The 22,530-nt window shown below is 40.0% G+C and overlaps 1 protein-coding gene across 1 annotated transcript in view; it reads left to right on the top strand.

Moving 5' to 3' along the window:
- The window catches only part of LOC115415966 (SH3 and PX domain-containing protein 2A-like), a 16,725-nt gene extending 5,300 nt beyond the window's left edge, over positions 1-11,425 (top strand). Inside the window, 6 exon segments of the mRNA XM_030129647.1 lie at positions 1,719-1,836; positions 2,994-3,394; positions 5,919-5,968; positions 6,366-6,485; positions 8,672-9,037; positions 9,039-11,425. Of these exon segments, the coding sequence (XP_029985507.1) occupies positions 1,719-1,836; positions 2,994-3,394; positions 5,919-5,968; positions 6,366-6,485; positions 8,672-9,037; positions 9,039-10,700 (2,717 nt within the window). The 3' untranslated portion in view covers positions 10,701-11,425.
- Positions 11,426-22,530: the final 11,105 nt, after the last annotated feature.

Raw genomic sequence — 22,530 nt, 5'->3', positions numbered from 1 at the left:
GGAAGGCGGCGGCGGTCCTGCTGACACAGGTTTCTTTGTCTGTTTCGTGACACTTCATAAAGAAGGATCGGTCCTGAGATCTTCAGAGTCAAATAAGGACACAGTGAAGGAAGGGCTTCCATTAAATGACAGAACATGTCATCCTGGAGACTTCTGTTGTGAAGGTGTTGTGTCCAACATCTGCTCTGAAACTACTGGTCAGATTTATTTCTAGTTTTATCTGTATTTTCGTTTGGACAGTGTTTACAAAGACTGTTAACAGTTTTTGAGAAATTTAGAGTTTTTGCCTCATTGCTTTAAATCTTCTAACTGTTCCCTTCCTTCTACTGGTCCGTCTCTTGATAGTTTAGAACACAGATGTCAAACATGCGGCCTGGAGGGCAAATCCGGCCCACCAAAGGGTCCAAATCCGGCCCACCAAAGGCCCATGGGATGAATTTGTGAAATGCAAAAATTACACTAAGACATTAACAATCCTTTTAGTTCAGGTTCTACATTCAGACCAATTCAATCTCCAGTGGGCAGGATTCAGTAAAATACTATCATAAGAACATAAAATACGCAAAACTCCAAATTTTTGTCTTTGTAAATATAAATATTTTCATGTATTTTCACTTAAAACAAAGTATAATTTTGCAAAAAGTTTGTTCATGTTATTCACATTGTTTGAAAGAATAGTTTGCAGATGTAAACCTTTTCATAACATACATTTCCTTTTTTTCACTCTAAAACATAGAGGAAAGTTTGGAGTTGACATTATTTATATATTATAATGTTATATTGTTATATATGATATATTATTTTACTGGTTCAGCCTGCTGTAGATGAAATTTAGCTGAATGTGGAACTGAACTAAAATGAGTTTGACAGCCCTGGTCTTGAACATGTCAGTGGTTCCAGATATCAGTCTAGTTCCTATTGGTCACTGATAGAAGTCGGATATGGACTGTGATTGGATGAGTTCAGTTTTCCTCCAGTGAAAGTCCCGCCCACTTCTATAGTTAGACTGATATGCATCCAGAACCAGGACTGGAACATAGAACAGAACCAGGACTGGAACACAGAACAGAACCAGGACTGGAACAGAGAACAGAACCTGACGACCTCACACATTCAACTGGTTCTGATCCACATAGAACAGACGCTGACGGAAGTAAATACCAACTTCAACTTGCAAGCAAGACTTTTTCATTTGCAAAAGATTTAGAGGTGCAAAACCTTATAACTTTCAAACAAAACTTTTAAAATGACAAACATTTTGGTCTGAAAGCAGAAGTTTCAGATTTGAAATGAAGGAAAATGAAAACACAATCAATTTTGTTAAGCTTAAAAATTTGAAACCCTTTTCTGTGTTTTGATGGAATAACCTTTGAGTTGATGGAGTTTTCACCGGTTATGTTCACCTGGATACTAGAAGGTTCATAGTGGACTTAGATGATGCTGATGATAATGTCCTACTACAACATACGTGGAGTATTTTCATGTTTTGGGTTTATGTTTATATATAAATACTTCTTCCACCAAAGTAAATTAGCCATAGGAGCGATCGAACCAACAGAGGGCGCTGACTGTTATGAATATATATAGGATAAGTAGTTGTGGAAAGAGTGGGAGGATCTGAAGTAGGTCACCTGATAGAGCCCTGTAGGACACCTCTGACCATAGATGGGTCTAACCTCTCACTCTGTTTCTTTTTCTGTCTCTTGTTTCCCCTCCAGAGGAGAAATATGTGACCATTCAGCCATACACCAGCCAAGGAAAGGATGAGGTCAGCTTTGAGAAAGGGGTCACCGTGGAGGTCATCCAGAAGAACCTGGAGGGATGGTGGTACATCAGGTGAGACCATGCATCCAAGAACCCACTGACCTATGTGGACCTGTGTCCTCTATGGGATGGCCCATTCAGCTTATATTAAATATGAAACAAAATGATTTATTAAAACTAATGAATGAACCTGGAAAGAAACAGCTCCACCCTCTGCAGATCCACAGATCTATTTTACAGACATGCACAGCTGCTATACAACATTTTATTTATTCATTCATGCGCAGAGTTACAAAATTATCTAACTCAACTGTCTGAGCCCTGGTCTGTTCCAACAGTCATTCTGTAAGGTTCACATCTAAAATATAGTCTGACTGGTGAACCAGCCTTTATGTGGAAGTAAAGTATGGATTTATGGTGTTTCTTTTCTTTTTTTTTTATTGTATATGTTTTTTTATCTTATCCTACACTGTAAAAACTGACTGTAGGATTAACACCAAAAAGTTGTAAAATTGCAACATAAAAAACTGTAAGTGACAATACAAAGCAAAGTTGTTTATTTGAAAAGATTTTTGTGTTAACAATTGAATCAAATACAGTTGTAGTTTTTAGAGGAAGACTATGTGAACAAAACCAGCTTTGTATGTTGAAATTATATATTTCTATTGTTTTTAGAAAATAAAACTGTAAATCGAAAAACAATGTGGTCCTGTTTCAATTGCAAGACCATAATTTTGAAATAACGGTGTATTTGCTTTTTTTTTTTGTAGTAAAAAAGTTATAAAAAGTAAACATTTAACAGTTAAACATTTTAAATTTGTAAATGAAAGAGTTGGTAGAGTTGGTAGAGCGGCTCGTCCAGTAACCAAAGGGTTGGTGGTTCTAATCCTGGCTCAGACTGTCCATATGTCAAAGTGTCCATAGAAGACACTGAACCTTAAATTGCTCCCACTAGGACCTAGTGGCTTTGAAAAAGCACTTTGTACGCCATGAGGGTGGAGAAAACACGCTAAATAAGTGCAGTTCATTCACCAGTTAAATCTACATGTTACTCCATAAATATGTTTACAGTTGGATGTGTTTTTTACAGTATTGTTCTGGAAACCACAGCTGCCAGTTTTTTCCATAAAAACAACAGGATTTTTTTACAGTGTATGGACATAGTTTCTGTGTCCTTAATAAACCATGAATGAATGAGTGAACCTCTGGTCTTTCTGTTTCCGTCTCAGATACTTGGGTACAGAAGGCTGGGCTCCTGCGTCCTACCTGAAGAAGATCAAAGAGGACTTCTCTCCCCGTAAGAAGACCCTGACCGGCCCCGTGGAGATCATCGGCAACATCATGGAGATCAGCAACCTGCTCCAGAAGAAGTCCGTCAGCGAGAAGGACATCCAGACGGACGCCGACGCGGGATCCGCCCCCGAACGCCACATCTCCAAGAGCGAGATCAGCCTGCCCGTGCCCTACAACTCTGAGATCAACGCCGAGACGGGGCGGCGGCTGAGCGCCGGCAGAGACACCAACAGCCCCTGTCTGGGCATCGCAGCCAGCGCCGCCCTCAGCAAAGAGCGAGGAGGGGAGGCGGGGTCTCCAGCTGTGGCCAGAGTGGCCCCCCACCGGGTGGAGATAGGTGAGTGGGCCGCTGACCAGGGGGGTCTCAGGACCAAAACGGGCCCGACAGAGTCCAGTCCATCATATGAAATCAAATATTATACTGAAGATATGGATCATGTTAGTTCAGGTTCTACATTCAGACCAGTATGAGCTAAAGTGGATCAGAACCAGTAGAAGAAGAACACAAACTGTAAAGAATAACAAATGCCATACCTTCCAGACTCTGTGTGTGTGTGTGTGTGTGTGTGTGTGTGTGCGTGTGTGTGTGTGTGTGTGTATATATATATGTATGTGTGTGTGTGTATGTATATATATATATATATATATATATATCTATATATATGACAGTAGAGATTGAAATCCAGTAGGATTCGTAACCCTACTAGGACAGATTGTAATTCTATTTGGAAGTGGGATCTGAAGATTGGAATTTCAGTCTGTCCTACGATTTCGCCATATTGTATGCTTACCTATGCTGAAATTGACTGGAATTTTGGCTGTGAAATGATTCAGTCTATTTTCCATACATTTTGATGTAATCTGACATTCTCCTAATAGAATTCGAGATTGTGCTGACAGAATTCTTATATTTTTTGCCGTAGGACAGACTGAAATTCCAATCTTCAGATCCCACTTCCAAACAGAATTACAATCTGTCCTAGTAGGATTGCAAATTCTCCTAGGACAGATTGGAATTCCAATCTTCAGATCCTAATTTCTTGTAGGATTTCAGTTTGTCCTAGGACAAACTAAAATTTCAATCTGTCCTAGTAGGATTACGAATCCTACTGGATTTCAATCTCTACTGTGACATATATATATATATACACACACACACACATACACACACACACACACACATACATATACATATGTATACATACACACACACACAAAATGGAGCAAAACACATTTGTCCACAATGCCACGACTACTGCAACCAGAGAGAGATCGGGCCATTGCCGGCTGAAACCTGTCAGGGAGATGTGACAGCCAATTGGGATGGTCCTGTGTAGTGGTTGTAACACATGGTCGACCAGATCTGGGACGGTCGTTGGAGGAGCCGGTGGTGTGGTAACGCTCAGCAAGGCGTACAACAGTAGAGTGGTAGAGTCCAAACACCCTGGCTACGGCCCGTCTGCTCCGTCCAGCTTGAAACATGCCAATGGCCCGATCTCTCTCCGGTTGCAGTAGTCGTGGCATTGTGGACAAATGTGCTTTTGCTCCATTTTGGTGTCTTTTTATAGGGAATGGTTGTGCACAATTGACGAGAGGTCCAATTCATCTGTGAGTTTCACTCATGAGCAGACATGGGTGAGGAATACAAAAATACAGTTCTTATTGCTAATTGAAATTGATCAACCAGAACCAGGAAAACAATCATTTCATTTTGACTCAGAATAGTACTGAACTCATTGTAGTTTGCAATTTTGCAATAACTGTCATATTTCTGAAAAAATCGAGAAAATGAAAGTGGTGCGTTTCTTTTTTCCTTCAGTGTATGTGTATATATATATATATATATATATATATGTGTGTGTGTGTGTGTGTGTGTGTGTGTGTGTGTGTGTGTGTGTGTATAAACTAACCCTTAACTTAACCCAGGGGTACCAAATATACAGCCTGTTCCACATTCAGCCCAATGTGATCTGACCTAAAATAATAATATAACTTATAAATAAAGACAACTCCACATTTTCTTAATTAATCTGTGTATCATTCATTTTTTTCATATTCAATTGAGAATCTACAATCAGAAAACAAAAAAATGACTTGTTATTTCATTATTCATGTACAAATCAGAAATAAAAAACAGCTGTTTTTCATTCTTTCAATTGTATGCACAAATCACAAATTATAAATAATCAACTGGACCAAATGTGTAGTTTCATGTTGACATTTCTGTATCTGATTTGTACTTCCTGACTTCTCTGTGTTTTATTTAGTGTCTTCTTCTTAGATTGTCTCCCATGGACCCACTGTATCAGACAGAACAACAACACCTGGAAGAGCCTGTCCATTTTTGCAGTTTTCATGTCGTCCTCCTTCACAGTAACACATTTGTTTCCTCTGAATAACACCAAATTCTCCATTATCGCAGAATGCATTAGACAGAATACTAACAAACCAATGACTGTCCAGAACAACACACCAACAAGTCAGGAACTGCAAATGAGATATAAAAATGTCAACATGAAACCCCACATTTGGTCCATTTGATTATTTACATTTTTCACTTTTTGTGCGTACAATCAAAAGAATGAAAAACAACAGTTTTTTTCATTTTTGATTTGTCTTTTTTTCGTTTTCTGATTGTGGATTCTCAATTGAAAATGAAAAAAACAACAATGACCCACAGATTCCCCCTAAGTCTGACCCCCATCCCTTCACCCTTTGGACCCTTTGGTGTGTGGATGTTCGTTTGACTCACAAACTAAGAACTGGAGTTTATTTGTTGACCATCTTAAATGTACTTCTGTATGTCGCAGGTCATGGACACTGCAGATGCTTTTTATTAAGATGGCCTTTCATTTTTACAGGATCTCCAAATCTACGACAGAAGCCTCCGCCGAGAAGAGACACCAACCTGGTGAGAGACACATAAACACTGGCAGGAAGTGACATCACAGACAGGAAACAGAACGGTGATGAATGAGCTCTGAGGTTCACACAGGCGTTGGCATAGCAACCACCCAGTCACATGGCCAGTAGAACACCTGCACAGTTGAACTTTGTGAACATACGACTGCCAATACTGTCATTATATATATATATATATATATAAATATATATATATATATATATATATATATATATATATATATATATATATATATATATATATAAAAACAGTGGGCTTAGATGTATAGGAAGGACCAATGGTTTTTTTGGGTTTTTCGTTTCCTTCGACTCAGAACAGACTGAAGGCTGATGTGATGTCTCCTCCTCTCCTCTGTCCTCCTCCTCTCCTCCTTCTGCTCCTGCAGGGTTTCCAGTTGCCAAAGCCTCCAGAGCCCCCTGCTGTGGAAGCTGAGTACTACACCATCGCTGATTTCCAGTCCTCCATCTCCGACGGCATCAGTTTCCACGGAGGACAAAAGGCTGATGTAAGACACTCCATCTGTGTAGAAGACAAATATGGAAGTCAGTCTGATGACACACATTTACTTCCATATGTCATCAGAACACTGAGGCAGCGAAGGAAACACCTTCAGATTTAGGTTGGACTGAGACGACCAATCAGCTCGAAAGATTCTCATAACATACTGTGGTTTTTACAGGTTTTTATGGGTGGTGCTGACCTGAAAACGTTATAATTAATCACCTTTAATGATATCAGCGAAACAAAAGCTTCAAATGAGATTAGGGGTGTCAAACTCATTTTCTTCTGGGGGCCACATTCAGCCCAATTTAATCTGAAGTGGGCCGGACCAGTAAAATAATAGCATGATAACCAATAAATAATGACAACTCCAAATTGTTTTAGTGCAAATAGATAACATTCAATTATGCCAATATTTACATTTACAAACCATCCAAACAAAAAGAATGTGAATCACCTGAAAAATGAAATTTGTTAAGAAATGTAAGTACAGTTTTGTCAATATTATGCCTCGACTTACCATTTAGAGGCTACATGTGCATTACAGATCAGATCTACAAAGGTACAAAACATTTAATAACAGGCAGAATATTGTTAAAATTGCACTTAATTTTCTTAAGACATGTCAGGTTGTTCATATTTGTTCAGGTTATTCACATTTTATTGTTAAAGAATAGTTTCTTAATGTAAATATTTTCATAATTTAATGTTTTTTGCACTAAATCAAAGAGAAAAAATTGGTGTTGTCATTATTTATAGGTTATTATGATAGTATTTTTGAGCTTGATGCCGTAACTTGCACTTTGCCAGTGCATCCCGCAGGCCGGATTGGAAACTTTGGCGGGCCGGACTTGGCCCCTGGGCTGCATTTTTGACACCTGTGTATTAGATGTTTTACAGCAGCACTGACTGTGAACTCAGAGAAATCAGAAAAAACTTAGGCTGAAAATACATAGAAACAGTGATTTATAGAAGAACCCAATAGAATGGATGGAACCCACTGCCTGTGTGTTTCTATCAGCTGTAGATGAACCCTAGTTTTCATGTGCCAGCTAAAATTTACTTCAGGGGTCAAATGAGTGGCCATTTTTGTCCAAAAAAAAGTTGTAAGAAATGCATAGAGCTGTTTTGAAATAATGCTAATCCATTTGTGCACAGACTACTGATATTATTTGACAGTGGAAGCTCTATTTTCAGAAATATTGGATTTTGAATAACACGTGTCTGTGAAAACTTTTGCTGGTGGACAGACGTGACATTACCCATGATGCTCTGGTCAGTACCAGTACTTTATTAGGAATAAACTTATAGTGTTACTATTGCTGATTCTCGTTTTATTCACAAATGTTCGTATTGTGGCTCTAAAACAATAACAGCTGACACAAAAACACTAAATGTGGCAGTGGGCGGATGTGACATGGTTGTTGTGGATCCCATCATACTGATGCTCGGCAGCCATGTCAGCGTTTCCACAAATGATCCCTGTGCAAAAACTAGGATCAGAATTATTTATTGTATAGTTTGTCATCATACTAAAGAGTAAATAACAATATAGAATTGTTACTTCTTTATAAAAATGCTTATTATTAGAAAACTGTTGATTTAAAAAGTGACGTGTGACATTCCTCATGTATGTATTGGTGTAACATAAGCAGGATGGATCAGCACCATACTCCATATTGAACCTGTAAAAATAAAACATGTGATATGTAGGATAGAATCTGGTAAGAAAAACTGGGGAATGTAAAAGAATAGAATATTTGTTTTTCAGGTAAATTCAGTTCAAATATAACTTGTCCATTTGTGACATGAAAATATAGCATTAATTGTGATGAAATTGGACATTTTTGAGCTGAAAACATAGTTCATATGAGCATCAACATGTTGAACAGAACTGAAATCCTGGAAATTTGCAGAACTTACATTTACCAACACAAAGTTCCTTTGGGGATTCACTTACATTGATTTCTTTTGCACAAAGACAGAAATAAGACCTCTAAGCAAATTTTAGCCGAGAAATAAAATGAAGTCAAGACAAACTGGTTCGTGTCTTGTTCTCATATTATGTGCAATGAAATACAAATATGTCGAAGTCATTGCTTTGTTCTGCACCTGTTCTTGACCTGAGTTGTGTCTTGCTTTGGGTTGTATTTGACTCGTAGCTGACCCGTGTCTTTTGTTGTTGTGTAGGTGATAGAGAAGAACCCCGGGGGCTGGTGGTATGTTCAGATTGGAGACATGGAGGGCTGGGCCCCCTGCTCTTACATCGACAAACGAAAGAAGCCCAACCTCAGCCGTCGAAGCAGCACTTTAACTAGGCCCAAAGTCCCGCCCCCTGCTCCGCCTGTGAAAAAACCCGACTCTGAGGAAGCACCACCTACTGCTAACTCCGCCTCCAAAGCCTCAGAGCCCCCCAGCAGGCCTGTGTACGAGGAACCTGAATATGATGTTCCTGCCGTCGGGTGTGAAGGTGAGTCTGACGCAGATTCTCTGAAGGACGATCGCTCCCTTGACGTGAAGATCAGCAACGTGGTCGGAGACAAGTACCGTAGTTCGCCCTCCGTCCTGCAAAGCCTCCCCTCCGGTCTGCAAGGCTTCCCCTGTTTTCAGCCATCGACAACCCTCCTTTAGGTCATCTGTTGAAGAGGTTGCAAAGGAGGAGTGTATCTACGAGAATGACTTCAGGGCCTCAACTTGCATCGAGGGAACCTCAGTCAAAGGTTCCAGCGAGCCCAACTCACCACGGAGCTACCATTCTTCTACCGTCCCACGCAGACCGTCAGGGTCCTCACCTTTAGCCGGTAGACCCATGAAGACCATGACCCCAGAGATGAACAGGAGAAGCCAGACCCTGGGCAGACACATCAACATCAGCCACAGGTCCCAGAGGTCCCAGGACATCAGCCCCCATTCTTCATCAGATGAATTGAGCAGAGGTTCTAAAAAAGGCCTAGGGTTCAACCGGGATGTGGAGCAGAGAATAGGCCAGAGTCCATCCACTAGGCCAAAACCTTCTGTCCGACCTAAGCCTCTCCTGACCAAATCTGAGCCACAGAGCCCTGAGAGGATGGATATCACCTCCTTGAGACGCCAGCTGAGGCCTACGGGTCAGTTTCGACATGGTCTTAAACCTTCTCATGGGGACGACTCTGAAACAGCATCTGTTATCTCATCAGAGGACTCGATGTGTTCACGCAGTACCTCCGATCTCTCATCTGTTTACTCCAAAGGCAGCCGCGGTGACTCGGACTTGGAAGGCCCCAATCTCTACCGCAGCCTGGACGCTTATAAGAAAGTCCAAGATTCGGAGGTTAGCTTTCCAGCGGGGGCGGAGGTGGAGGTTCTGGAGAAGCAGGAGAGCGGTTGGTGGTATATCCGCTGGGCCTCTGAGGAGGGCTGGGCTCCCTCTTACTACCTGGAACCTGTTCGACAAGTGGGCGATGCTGGGGGGTTAGAATCAGATGGGCATGGGAGTGGTGGAAGTAAGTCCAACAGTCTGGAGAAAAATGAGCAGCATGTTCTGGCCCTCAACAACATCAATATTCAGGGTCTGAATAAGCAGCATCAAGGTTTAAGTCGGAACACGCCACCAATTCCTTCCAAACCTCCTGGTGGCTTCTCCAAACCGTCTGGGATGGTAAATGGAGGGGTACGAATGAGGAACGGGGTACGACAAGTGGCAGTGAGACCCCAGTCTGTCTTTGTGACCACATCACAGCCATCCAAGGATGCACACTACATGACCGGGTCTCTGAGACGGAACGATTCTCTTGGCAGGAGCGATCATTACGGTTCCGGTTCCGCTACACTCGGTGTTCGTAGGAATGCTTCGTTTAGCACCGTCAGGCCACATGTGGTCGTAGAAAGTCAGACGAGGCCCGCCGAGCGCTCCGGCCTTGGCTCCTCCGGCGGCTCTTACAGCACGAGCAACGTCCAGAACGCCCTCAGCAGAGTCAGCCAACGCAACGGCATCCCAGTGTCCACGGTCCAGCCCAAGCCGATAGACAAGAGCCAGCTGATCCACAATAACCTCGGTAGGGATGTGTATGTGTCAATCGCCGACTACCGCGGCGATGAGGAGACTATGGGTTTCACTGAGGGCACCTGTCTGGAGGTGTTGGAGAGAAACCCCAACGGATGGTGGTACTGCCAGGTGCAGGACAGCCTGCTGCCCCGCAAGGGCTGGGTCCCCTCCAATTACCTAGAGCGGAAAAAATAAAACCGACCCCAAACTCCCCACCCCCCCCTCGACCCAACATCTACTTCCCCTTGATGTCTCCAGGAACGTGGACGACATCTCTCCTTAAAGAATGTCACCCGCAATCTCCCGTAAGCAATATGTCCTTGAAAATGTACATTTAAGAGAAGGCTGTTAAAAGAAGATGTTTTCATTTGATGAGGAAAGACGCTTTTAGTGCTGGTTTACTAAATGTATAGGTGGAGTTGTTTAAAGATTGTACGGTTTTGGATCGGAACCCTGGGATGAAAAACCCCGAGTTGAGAAAATTTGAGGACAGAGTCTTTATTAAACAGTATGAATGGGAGTCTGAACCTCTTAAAAGAGGTCTGCATCATGTAATTCAGAAGTGGAGCAGGGTTCTGGCTCCGCCCACCACTGACTCTGACGGCTAATAAGTGCCTTTTGTATTTGATCACCTGAGTGGAGGTCCTAAACGGTGGATGGCATAACAGTAAATCAACCAAATCTTTCAAGAGTGCCATAGGTCTACGAACACCACCAAGAATATTTTCACTACCGATGAACAGCTCCAGAGAAAGAGTTGGAAGCAGAGTGTGGAGTTTGTGGACCGCTCTTATTGGTCCAATACGCAGAGTTTAAAGGAACAACAACCGAGTTTTAAGGGACTCGAGTCACTTGAGAATTTACTGGTTTTTAAGCCACAGTCATCGATTTAAAAACATATAAATCTCTTTTTAAGTGTTTTATTTAGTTTCATTGTTCATGTTTTAATGTCTTGTGTTGATGTACGTCTTCCTTAGAGAATTATTTCTGCTTTCTTGCAACATCTTCTTCCCACCTTCAGCCTTGAACTGGAGAAGCTCCTGTATCACTGAAGGGAAATTGGCATAATTTTGTCAAAACCTCACAAAGAAGAAGCTCAAATTAATGTTATTTTAATTCCTAGAACTAAATATCTGGGGGGTGGGGGGGCACCTGCAAAGCTTGAAAAAGAACCAGTCAGATATTTTTGGCCCCGTTCACACAGCAGGTCGGATTTTTGGGTGAAATCCGATTTTTGTGTGTTCATTCATATTCCACATTAACAGATCAGATTCAGGTCACATATGGATGCAAAAAAATCGGATTTGTGCCACATTTACCTTCAGTGTGAACGTAGTCTTCGTTTCCTGGAAAAATCAAAGGAACAGTTTCTTACTTGAGTCCAGAACCAAACCACCTCATATCTGACGTACGAACAAACAAGCAGTTTACGAAGAGCTCGGTTGAAATGAAGTGTTTTTAGTTGTAGAAACAGTAAGTTTTGTATATATTTTTCTCTTTTTTTTTTTCATATTAAACTATCGCTGTTACGCAGGTGTTGGACCGGACTAGTGGAATTCCAGGGACAAACTGTCCTGACATTTAGTCCAAAATATGATCGAACCAAAGAGGAATGTCAATTTAGTAACGAGGTTTTTTTGCTTGTTTTTGTTTCATTTTAATATTTATTTATGATAAAACAACATAAAACATACAAAACAAAGCTGTTGGTAAATCCATCGTCTCCAAGGAATTCATATTGTGCGTTTCCACTACGTGGTACCGGCTCGGCTCGGCTCTACTCGGCCTTTTTGCATTTCTATTACGATAAAGGACCTGGAATCTGGTACCCAGTACTAGTTTTTTGGTATCGCCTCCACTGAGGTTCCAGGACTGGGGACCAGATACTAAAAGGTGACGTGTAAACACTGCAGACCACTGATTGGTCAGAGTCGTGTGTGTGACCTGCTGTTTTACAAAAATCAGATGCAGAAGTTGACAGTAAATATGTCGGTAGGTGAATCCACATGATGACAGTCTGTAAAACTACACCATTTCATCAGGAGATTCAGTCTTTGGTGGCGACATAAAAATTCAGCATGAGTTTGACGAGACAACACGCAACGAGCGAGTTTATCAGCAACTCTATGAGCAGACAACACAGAAGTAACACGCCGGATTGCTATGATGACCAGGTACTGGAAAAAAAAATCTGTAATTTAACAGAATTTTCACTGTTTATTTTACAGATTTTTCCTGTATTTTCAAGATACAGGAAAATATCAATGAAATGACAAAAATAGACTGTGATTTGACATGTCAAATGTAAAATAACACGAAAAAACTGTAACTGAATAACCAAAAAATTTCAAGTTTTTAAAAGAATTTTCTTTTTCACAGAAAAATACAGTTAAAATACATTTGCAAATGTATCATAATTTCACAAATATTTCTTTTCTATTTATGAGATTAAACTGTTAATTTAAAGTTTAATACTGTAAAAAAAATAAAATAAAATGAGATAAAATTACTGACAATTAACCATAAAAGAAGTATTTGTTCTGTAAGTTGAACCAGACTTGTTTAATTGACAAATATCTTGTGTAATTACAGGAGGTTTCACAACAAAAATGTTGAATAATTATATTTTTGTGAATGTATAACATGTATAAGCACTGATAAACTGTCCAAATACAGTTTTTATCAGTGGATTGGACAACTGAGTCTCATTGAAAATTACACACATATATATATATATATATATATATATATATATATATATATATATATATATATATATATATTTATAGGTAATTTGATTGTTTTAATACATGAAAATATTCTTTATTAAACATTAAAAAGTTTTTTTAAAAATATGCAAAATCTCATGTAAAGTTCAGGCAAAAAACTGTATTTTAATTATGGAAAATTACCGTATTTTTATGAGATGGTTATCTTCCGTTATTTTACATTATTTTTTTGGCACCCCTGCTGCCGGAATAATACTTTTTTTTTTTTTTTTTTTTTTTTTTTTTACAGTGTACTGTAAAGTCGGTAGTATCCTGTAATGGAAACGGTCTCCAGGAATAGGATCTGGTACCAGAGTCGAGTTGAGCCGGTTCCACATAGTGGAAATGCAGCATTAGTATCTTTGTGAAAACCCAGTTTGGTAAAGTCGTGGAATGCTGTATGTTCAGAGTTCCTTCAGTGGTTGGAACTCCAGTGGCTGATGTTCAAGATGGCTGAAATACATTTTCTAAGTGACGGTGTGAGTTCTGTGTGGGAGGCCGAGCGCTAACGTGTCCTTCTGTTTCTGCTGGACAGTATCATGTATTATACTAAGTACAGGACCTGCTAGATCGCAGTTATCTATTTCAGCAAAACCATGGTTTATTGTTTAATATTGTTTTTGGGGTTTTTTTGTTTGTTTTTGTGAACACACAGTGACAATATGGAGGAAACGAAGTGGTTCTGTTTTGTGAATTAGTGCACTTTAAAACTGTTTTTACGGTGCATTAATGTAAAGATGCAGTAAATACTCAGCAGATTATTTATTAAATACAGTTTTTCAGTTATTTAATTAGTTTTTTTTCAACTCTTCTAATCAGATACAAGACTCTAACAAAGAGCAAAGTCCTGAACATGACAGTGTCTCTTTAGAATTGAACAAATACAGCCCTCTAGTGGGAGGCGAGCGCTACTACAACATGTGATTGGATTTCCATTATCAGATTTGGAATTATAAAAGACATTGAATTTGTAGCACTGAATTTTTTTTGCACTAAAATTAAGTATTTGAATTTTTTTATTTTTTTTTTTGCACTAAAATTAAGTATCTGAATTTATTGCATCTGAATTCTTTAAATTCTACATTTATGAACATAGTTGAATTCAGAGACAAACAATTCAGATACTTAAATTTCAGTGCAAAAAAAAAATTCAGATACTTAATTTCAGTGCAAAAAAAAATCAGTGCCACAAATTCAATGTCTTTTATAATTCCAAATCTGATGACACCGATTTACTTCCATATTTTACCTCAGTGCAATACGAAATGCGCTGCTGGTCAGTGAATCAACATTTCCTGTGATTATTTCTTTATTTTAACATCTCAGTGCAGCTAGGATATTTTTATAGCACATTTTTTTATTATTATTGGGTAATAATTTATATTTTTTTTTATTTCAAAAATTACTTTTTTTCCGTCTATGCTGTGTGCTGCAACTTTAGCAAATCATGGGCACTTCTTTCATCTTTATTGTACTTTACATAATGCCGGATTTTAAACCTATTTATTATGACTAGCCTGACGTGTTTTCATGATTGGACAATCACCGTATGAACCGTTCAAATGATGTTGACTCATTAATGTCGACGTCTTAAAACCTCTTATCTGTACCCGTCTGTAGGGTCCAAATGTGTCCACGAGGAAATGTGCAATAGATCGTACATCGTATGTGAACAGATTTACAGCAATGTCTACAAAGTCTGTTCACATTTTTCAGATACTTAGATTTTGTAATTTTGGATGAATTTTTTGAATTTTTTTTTAAATTTCAAAAATCAAATCAAACTTTTTGATGGTTTATATATATAAGTAGAAGTCATATATGGACTGTGATTGGATGACTTGAATTTTCCTCCAGTGAAAGTCCCGCCCACCTCTATTGTTGGGTGTGGCTGATAACAGGATGAAGACCCAAACGTCCACCTTTAACCCTTAAAGATCCAAATGTCCACCTTTAAGTAATTTTTTCCTCATTTCTTTCTGTTTTGATGTAAGAACCGTTGAATTTACTCAGAGTTTTTACGAACATCTACATGAATAACGAATTAAATATAGTGAAATACAGGATTAACACTGAAAAAACTTAAAATAATGAGGATAATATGACAATAAATGGGGATAAATCACTTAAGAAAAAGTGAAATCTAGAGGAAAAACTCATTTGGGACTGGACATGAAAGCAGCGCTGGGTCTTTCTGGGTTTAAGGGAACGTCTTCTAAATTCTTCTACAATTCCAAGTCCAGCTCCACTTCTTTAAACCAATCATGGTTCAGTTCCAGTTTGCGGTCTAGACGAAGGCATTATGTAAATGTGTTGCTTCACTCTTAGCATTTGGCTGCGGCTCATCTTATTTGCATATGGCTTGGACTGCTTAAGCTGAATTAATTTAACTGAAAATGCAAGGGAATCATTTTTGTGCGGAGCCTCTTTACTTGGACTCCTTTTACTTTTTGACTTTGTATTGTTCTTATTTCCTCTGAAATGCCCTATTTTTGTCCAATTATAAAATGTATCCACGAGGAAATGTGCAATAGAGAAATGTCATCATGCTTCAACGGGAGGAAAAAAAAAAGCCCCATCGCCATCAGATACGAGCCAGTCCATTGGACCTGGAGGAGTGGGCGTGTCCGTCCAAACTGCCAATCTTCAGTTTAAGTGTCATCCTGTCAGTGAGAGCAGGTGTGGAAGGCCCCAAAAAACAGCCCAAAAACACAGACCAGGGGGGTCCCACAGAAGGCCTGAGGGCCAAAACTGGCCCCAAAGAGTCTGATCCACCCCATGAAATATAAGAACTACACTGAAGATCCGAACGATCATGTGGGTCCAGGTTCTACATTCAGACCAGTTTGATCTAAAGTGGATCAGAACCAGGACAGTAAGAACACAATAAAACTGTAAAAAAGTCCAAAACTACAGATTTTTCTCTGTTTTAGTGTAAAACATGACTGCGTATCAGGGCCACAGAAGAAAATAAAAACATGTCACTATGAGAATGAAGTCCTAAAAAAATATCCAATCCAACTTTATTTGTAAAACACTTTAAAAACAACCGCAGTGGAACAAAGTGTTGAACAGAAGAAATAAAAACCAAAATAAAAGAATAAAATACAAGAACAGAGTCAAAGAGTAAAAGACACAGAACTGTACAAAACATTTATATATATATATATATATATATATATATCGAGATAAAATCCATAATTTCATGAGAATTAAGTCGAATACAAAAAGAGTCCTAATTTTACAAAAATGAAGTCGTAATATTATGAGAATAATGTCGTCATATTTCGAGAATTAAGCTATAATATTACCAGAAAAACATCGTAATTTAAAAACAGGCTGGAAAAATATAATTTACCAGAATACAGCCGTACTCACTGGTCTGATGATGAAGAACAGGAACATTCTGGGAGGTTCAACTTTCATTTGAGATTTACACTCAAAGGCCAAATACTGAGACTATTAGCCCCGCCCACCATCAACACTGATTTTCAGGTCGTTTTTGTCATTCACATTTTTTAAAGGTTAGTTTGTAGATGTAAACATTTTCATAATGTAATGTTACTTTTTTTCAACCTAAAATATAACAGAACAACTTTGTAGTTGACATTATTTATAGTGTTGCTGTTGGGCGGAAACCTCGTAAGTCCATTTTTGGTCTTTTTTACCATAAATCGATTCGTTGATCTGATGTTTTTAGAAATATTGAAGTAATGGAAAGTGTTGAAAGCGTCCTGTGACTCCATCTTTAAATTCTATTCATTTATTTTGAATGTTCATCCTTTTTCCAGTTTCCAAAAAAAAAAAAAAAAACCTTTTGGACATAAGAGGTTTCCATCTGACAGCGCCAATAGATTATCCTGTTATTATTTTTCGGTTCTGACCCGTTTGAGGTTGAATTGGTCTGGATGTGGGTCCTGGACTGACAGGACTTGGACGGCCCTGCTTGAACCCGAGCTCCCTGGACCAAAGCGGTCCTGTTGGTCCTGTCGGATGGACATGTGTCTCCTGTGGACGACCCGGCCGGAGCCACTGACCAGTAGGACCAGGACATTACAGCCATCTGGGTGTGGTCACAGATGGACAGTCCGGGCTCATGGACCTGGACCTGGAGCTGGACCTGGACCTGGACCTGGACCACCTGCTCTGAGCCGTCACATTCGTGCCTGAATGGACTTTGGATGGTTGGTTGTTTTTGTGCATTTGTTTTCTTCTTCTTCTTCAGTTGTTTTTTTTTTGTTTTGTTTTCCTCCTCTCACCTCCTTATTCTGATGCCTCTCCACATTTCCCCCCCTGCTCTTGTCTTGTCAGGCAGTCAGACTCTTTTTTTTTTTTTTTTTTCTTGTTGTTTCCTCACCGATCACCACATCGAAGGTGACATTTGGAAACCTCAGCATCAGCGTCTGCAGCGTCTCAGTGGCAGATGTACGACCAAAAATAGAAAACCTTTAGCCTGGTCCTCACCCAGCTCCAGGAGGGGGGTGTCCACGTCCACAGATGACCCCCCCGCCCCCCCCCAAAAAAAGAAAAAAACATCATGGGCACTACAGTTCATACTTTCATGCCAAGATTTGATGGTTTAAATTCAGTGATAAAGCTCTAACGTCTGTTAACGTGAAGCTGATGCTATGCTAACGTAGCACCAAAGTAAGAAACCCTTAAAGACCCGAATGTCCACCTTTAATCCTTAAAGACCCAAACGTCCACCTTTAACCCTTAAAGACCCAAACATCTGTCTTTAACCCTTAAAGACCCAAACGTCCACCTTTAACCCTTAAAGACCCAAACGTCCGCCTTTAACCCTTAAAGACCCAAACGTCCACCTTTAATCCTTAAAGACCCAAACGTCCACCTTTAACCCTTAAAGACCCAAACATCCGTCTTTAACCCTTAAAGACCCAAACGTCCACCTTTAACCCTTAAAGACCCAAACGTCCACCTTTAACCCTTAAAAACAGCAGATTTGATATGGGCCAATAGTTGTTCAGTACTGTTGCATCAAGACGACTCTTCTTTAGGAGCGGCCTAATGACAGTAGTTTTCAAGGCCCTGGGAAATGTTCCAGATTGTAATGAAATATGAACTGAGTGAGTGAGCTGAGGTAGCAAACTGCTCAGCACAGATTTTAGAAATGTAGTGGACAACTGGTCGAGACAACATGTGGCTGAACTCAGACTGGAAATGGTCTCTTGGACTGTTTTTTCAGTAGGGATGGGAATCGATAAGAATTTAACGATTCCGATTCCATTATCGATTTTGCTTATCGATCCGATTCCTTATCGGTTCTCATTGGGTGAAGGAATAAAAGAAGGGTGTGTTTGCATTAACTGTCTGTTATATTTCCATCTGCACAGAAAATATAACATATACAGTATGTACAAATAATAAGAACAGATGACGCCAGGCCTCTTTTTGGGGGGGGGGGGTATGTACAGTGAAAGTGAAACTACAGATGCTTTACTAATTCCTCTATTGGTGCATTTCCACTACGTGGAACCAGTTCGACTCTGCCCATCTCTCGTTGTTGTGCACCTCATTTCCTTTCCCTGTCCTTCAGAAACTTGTATTTGAGGGGGTACGACATTTGTTTCCCAGATCTGGAACCGGAACTGGGCCTGGATGACGGCCTGGTGTTCACTCTGCTGCTAGATTCACAAGCACCGCTAAGTAGAGAATCAAATGAATCACATGCTGTGGACAAATGTTGGAGCAGATTGGAGGGATTCCACCCCTTCCACCCTAGACGCCATGTTGTCTATGTTCTGACCAAAATAATAATAATAATAATAAAAAAAAAAAATAATAATAATAATAATAATAATAGCTTTATTTCTATAGCACCTTCTTAAAAAAAGTTTACAAAGTGCTTTGACAGACAAAGCAGAGGGCACAACAGCAGGATACAAGTAAAAACACAAACAGAAGCAACACAATAAGAGAGATGTGTACAGCAAACACAAAACCATGACAACTGGAATAAATTAAGTGAATCAGAGTAAAAAGGGCAGGGAGAACGAAACATGATGCTGTCAAATCAATGTAAAAAGAAGGACTGAGATAAAACAACATCATGTATGAGAATATAAATTAATAATCCAACAGGATAAAATTCAAATTAAAAAAAAATTGAATTAAAAATTAAAAGGGACAAACCTCACATAAAAGCAAGTCTGTAAAAATGTGTTTTAAGAAGTGATTTAAAAGACGTCACTGATTCTGCAGACCTTATCTCCTCGGGCAGGCCGTTCAAAACAACGCAGCGTACGCGTGACGTCATTGCGCATGCGCAACGAAGGCGGACTCGATAAGCAGAACCGTTAAGCAGGCAGGCAAACGATTCCAAGGAATCAAGCTACTGGGATCCGGTTCTCAAAAAGAACCGGTTCTGGGTTCCCATCCCTGTGTGTCAGCTCCAGGTGTGTGGAAGGCTGCAGTGGGATTAACTGAGGGTTTAATGTCCTGAACCTTGTCTTTAAAGAATGTTGCAAACTCCTTGCACTTGGATGTGGAAACTGGTTGTGAAGGCAGTGGAGCAGGAGGGTTTGTTAACCTATTAACTGTTGCTGGAGCTTGTTTTTTTTTTTTTTTTTTTTTTGCTTTTGGAAGAAACTGTAAAAGTCAGTGGAGTTGGAGTTGGAGTGTCAAGTCCACAGAAAAACTTTTCCCACTGATCCTCCATCTGAGCGGAGCTTCTTTTACTGTCAGCATCTTCAGAACTAGTGTCGCCCTGAGGGGGTGAGCGATGAGCTGGTGCTGAAACCCAAAAAAAAAAAAGAAAAACACTGTTCTGGAATAACAGAAGAAAATAGAGTTCAAGTCGTCCAACGTACGCTGGTCTTTTGTCTTTCTGTGCTTTTCACCGTTTAATTAAAGGCTGTAAAAGCACAACTGTGGGTTTGAAGGAGTGACTTTTATCTGATGAAACGAAGCTGAAGTTGAAATGAAAAAGAAACGAAAGGCAGCACCAGCTCTGGTTTAAAGGGGGGGGGGGGGTCAGTTAGATGGGGAGGGGGGGGGGGGGGGGGTGCTTCAGTAAGTGTATGGAGGTCGACTGGAAGTATTTAAAGGGATGGTTTAGTAAGTTTTAATAGATGGATGGATGAAAGTAGACGAAAGAAAGGACCAATAATTAAAAGAATATATGAAACAAATGAACCAAAGAAAGAAAAACAGATGAAACAGAGTCCAAGAATTTTATTAAGTGTCTTTAATAAATACTTTATGTTCGAAAAGGAGGAAGAAGACGACCTTATGTAGACCAACAACAGTTTTACACTTAATCAGAAGAACAGGTCAGTTATTAACCCTTAAAGACCCACCTTTAACCTTTAAAGACCCAAACGTCCACCTTTAACCCTTAAAGACCCAAACGTCCACCTTTAACCCTTAAAGACCCAAACGTCCACCTTTAACCCTTACAGACCCAAACGTCCACCTTTAACCCTTACAGACCCAAACGTCCACCTTTAACCCTTAAAAACCGAAACATCCGCCTTTAACCCTTAAAGACCCAAACATCCACCTTTAACCCTTAAAGACCCAAACGCCCACCTTTAACCCTTACAGACCCAAACATCCACCTTTAACCCTTAAAGACCCAAACGCCCACCTTTAACCCTTAAAGACCCAAACATCCACCTTTAACCCTTAAAGACCCAAACGCCCACCTTTAACCCTTACAGACCCAAACATCCACCTTTAACCCTTAAAGACCCAAACGCCCACCTTTAACCCTTACAGACCCAAACGTCCACCTTTAACCCTTAAAGACCCAAACGTCCGCCTTTAACCCTTAAAGACCCGAACGTCCACCTTTAACCCTTAAAGATCCGAACGTCCGCCTTTAACCCTTAAAAACCCGAACGTCCGCCTTTAACCCTTAAAAACCCGAACATCCGCCTTTAACCCTTAAAGACCCAAACGTCCACCTTTAACCCTTAAAGACCCAAACGTCCGCCTTTAACCCTTAAAGACCCAAACGTCCGCCTTTAACCCTTAAAGACCCAAACGTCCGCCTTTAACCCTTAAAAACCCGAACATCCGCCTTTAACCCTTAAAGACCCAAACGTCCACCTTTAACCCTTAAAGACCCAAACGTCCACCTTTAACCCTTAAAGACCCAAACGTCCGCCTTTAACCCTTAAAGACCCAAACGTCCACCTTTAACCCTTAAAGACCCAAACGTCCACCTTTAACCCTTAAAGACCCAAACGTCCGCCTTTAACCCTTAAAGACCCAAACGTCCACCTTTAACCCTTAAAGACCCAAACGTCCACCTTTAACCCTTAAAGACCCAAACGTCCGCCTTTAACCCTTAAAAACCCGAACATCCACCTTTAACCCTTAAAGACCCAAACGTCCGCCTTTAACCCTTAAAAACAGCAGATTTGATGTGGGCCAACAGTTGTTCAGTACTGTTGCATCAAGACGACTCTTCTTTAGGAGCGGCCTAATGAGTCGAGGAACAGGCGCTGTCCGCCGTCCGCCGTCATTATCCCGTTAACGCGTCTTCAGTTGTCACACACGCCATCAACACCCATCATGCGTCAGGGCGGGGTCGGGTGGGGGTGGGGGTGGGTGGGGTCTCTGGAGCTGGAGGTGAGCTGTCACCGCTGATTGACGCTAATGCTGCCTTCAGGTGCTGTTTGGAATTATAGCAAATATGAGTTACAGACTTGAAAATTGTCCCTGAACGCCACAGGAGAAGTGGAACAAAATGTTTGAGTTTTGACTTTTCGACATAACGACGAGGGGTTCAAGGCCAGTGGTAAACGCGGGTTTTGTTAATGTTCTGTCGCTGTCAGATGAAGATTTTGGATGTTTATCGTTCTTAAAATTTACACAAAGAATTTAGAAAAAAAAAACAAAAAAACATAGTGTTGTAGTACTGTTTAAACTGTTTAACACCAGTGTCAGGTCAGACTGTGTGTAACAAAAATTCAGACACATAAACAAAATAATCAACAAAATGAGTACAAAAGGACAAAAATGGACAAAGTAATCAACAAAATGAACAAAAATTAATAAAAAGGAACAAAATAATCAATGAAATGAACAAAAATTCATTTAAAAAATGAACAAAATAATCAGAAAATGAGTGCAAATGGGGGAAAAAATTGGACAAAATAATCAATAAAATGAACAAAAAATTAAGAAAAACGAACAAAATAATCCAGACATCTAGACATCCAACAATCTAGACATTTTCCATTTCACTGTAACAACAAAAGCACTTGAACGCAACACACTCATAATTT

The sequence above is a fragment of the Sphaeramia orbicularis genome, unplaced genomic scaffold (genome assembly GCF_902148855.1).
Source record: "Sphaeramia orbicularis unplaced genomic scaffold, fSphaOr1.1, whole genome shotgun sequence".
Classification (NCBI taxonomy): domain Eukaryota; kingdom Metazoa; phylum Chordata; class Actinopteri; order Kurtiformes; family Apogonidae; genus Sphaeramia; species Sphaeramia orbicularis.
Note: the sequence above shows the minus strand (reverse complement) of the source record. Positions and strands in the feature narration are given on the sequence as shown.